The following is a 2,173-nucleotide window of genomic DNA, read 5'->3' on the forward strand; positions in this document are numbered from 1 at the left end:
TTTAAACTATATCCAAACTTGCCTTTACCCTTTATTGTATACAGGCTAACAATTTTACAAAATTAAAATAAACCTTATCGCCAAATATATTAGGCATTTGCGATTAGCCGTTAAAAAGCCGACCAAATTTTACAAAATCCCGCAGACCGGAATTGCCTTATCCGTTATTTCCAATTTTATCAAACCGTATATCCGCAATTCCCTGCCTGGCTAAGGGCCCACATAAATAAAACTTACATTTTAGCTTACAATTAATTATACCTACCCCGTATCCACTTTTTACCGGTATGATTTAGGAGAACCAACAATTTAGCCCCTATATCCGGAACTATACCTACTACCTTTTGCATGGATAATTTAATTGGCGATTAATAAATTGTATTGGAATATTAAAATGTATTGGGATATAACATGCTGGGATAGCGATATATTTTGGGATATAATATATTGGGATGGCGATATATTTTGGAATATAGTATATTGGGATATAATATGCTGGAATATAGTATATTGGGATATAATATACTGGGATATAATATACTGGGATATAATGTGCTGGAATAAAGATATATTTTGGGATATAGTGTTATATTAATAATAATGTTATCCGCTTTGTTTTTCATTTAAGGGATTTAAATACCTTTTTTGCCGTTACTATAGACGTTTCTACTTGGTACGCGATAAGAGTTTTTGGTACTATAATTTTTTGTATTGTTGTATGTATATTCTTACGTTTATCCCGAACCGTCTTTCGGTTTGGAAAGCGTATATTTTTTAAATATCTAATTTATACCGATATACCAAAAGTTTCTGGGCATTTTTATTACACTACTAAATATAAATGCTTTTTTTTCCTTTCCGTTTTTACTGCTAACATTACCGCAATTACGATTGGAATCGATAATAAACGGAAATTTGTTAAACGAACCGAAATGGTAACCGTAATTAATATCGTCCCGTTATTTTTAGGAGCGCAGATAAACGTTATTACAAGTAATTTTAGTGTGAAGTTTAGCTCTAATGTTCGATTGTATCGATGGTTTGGAACTGCTGCTATTTTGGAAGGTATATTATATGCGGTAACCTCCCTTTTTATAAAAAAGCCTAAACCTAATAAATAGGAAAAAATCGCCGGATTCCTAGTAAATTATTTATAAATAAAACCAAAATTTATTAATTTTTATAATAGGTTGTATTAATTTTAATATTAGTTTTATTATTTGGAATTATATTTCTACGAGCCTATAAGATCTTTAATGGCCTTTACGTTATATTTAATATAGCCCTGTTAGCGACCTTGTATTTATATAAACCTAATATTTATTTAACGCCGCCTACCATATATTTGTTTGGAGTTATTTGCTTACAAATAATTGTTGGTAATATTCGGTTTTTGCATTTTAAATATCGAAATATAAAACGTAAACGACTTTTAAATTGTACAACCATTTAACTAATTAATTATACAATATTATCGGGCGAAAAAATTCCCGTCTGCGATACGGTTTATTTATACGTGCGATTGTCCAGGGGATAAACCCATCGAACCGGTTAATATATATATTTTTATATTCCCGGGGTAAATCGTATATCGTTTTTACAATTGTATCCCTTTTACATAATTTGGTAATATCGGGAAAACGAATTCGATTACGCCGTTTTTATTATTAAAAAATATACCGGTTTTACGAAATTATTTGTCGAATGCAATCCCAAAAACCGGGAAACAAATGGACATTTAATAGCTTTAATAAAAAGGCCATACGGGAAGGAGCTTAAACTCGATTTATATGGTATAATATTTTTTTTTGCTATTGGTATTGGAATTGTTGGCCAATTATTATATATGTTACAATTGCTGCGAAATTATCGTTTTTACGAAATAAAAATAAAAAGGATCGCATTTTTTTGGCAGGTCCGTTTAAAAGGTAAATTTTCGAATCCGATATAAAAACTTACTACCGCTAATAAAATTAAAGTTTATTTGGTTTATATCGCCGACCGGATGTAAAAATTATTAAATTAAAATAAAAACCGGGTAAATAATTATAACCGAACGGAAATTTTAGCGATTGGTCAATTAAATATTTTTAAATTTTGGAAATTTATATTTATATCCTATTTAATTACGTATTATAATATATTTAAATAAAGGATTTTATTAATTTGGAAA

The 2,173-nt window shown here is 29.3% G+C and overlaps 1 protein-coding gene across 1 annotated transcript; it reads left to right on the top strand.

Moving 5' to 3' along the window:
- Positions 1-932: 932 nt before the first annotated feature.
- On the top strand, positions 933-1,583 carry PgNI_12094 (uncharacterized protein; the record flags this gene model as incomplete). The annotated part of the gene is made up of 2 exons (XM_031132049.1): positions 933-1,065; positions 1,531-1,583. 2 exons carry the CDS (start codon positions 933-935, stop codon positions 1,581-1,583), a joined length of 186 nt encoding a protein of 61 aa, XP_030977131.1.
- Between the last annotated feature and the right edge of the window lie 590 nt (positions 1,584-2,173).

This window comes from Pyricularia grisea (assembly GCF_004355905.1).
Source record: "Pyricularia grisea strain NI907 chromosome Unknown Pyricularia_grisea_NI907_Scaffold_8, whole genome shotgun sequence".
Taxonomy (NCBI): domain Eukaryota; kingdom Fungi; phylum Ascomycota; class Sordariomycetes; order Magnaporthales; family Pyriculariaceae; genus Pyricularia; species Pyricularia grisea.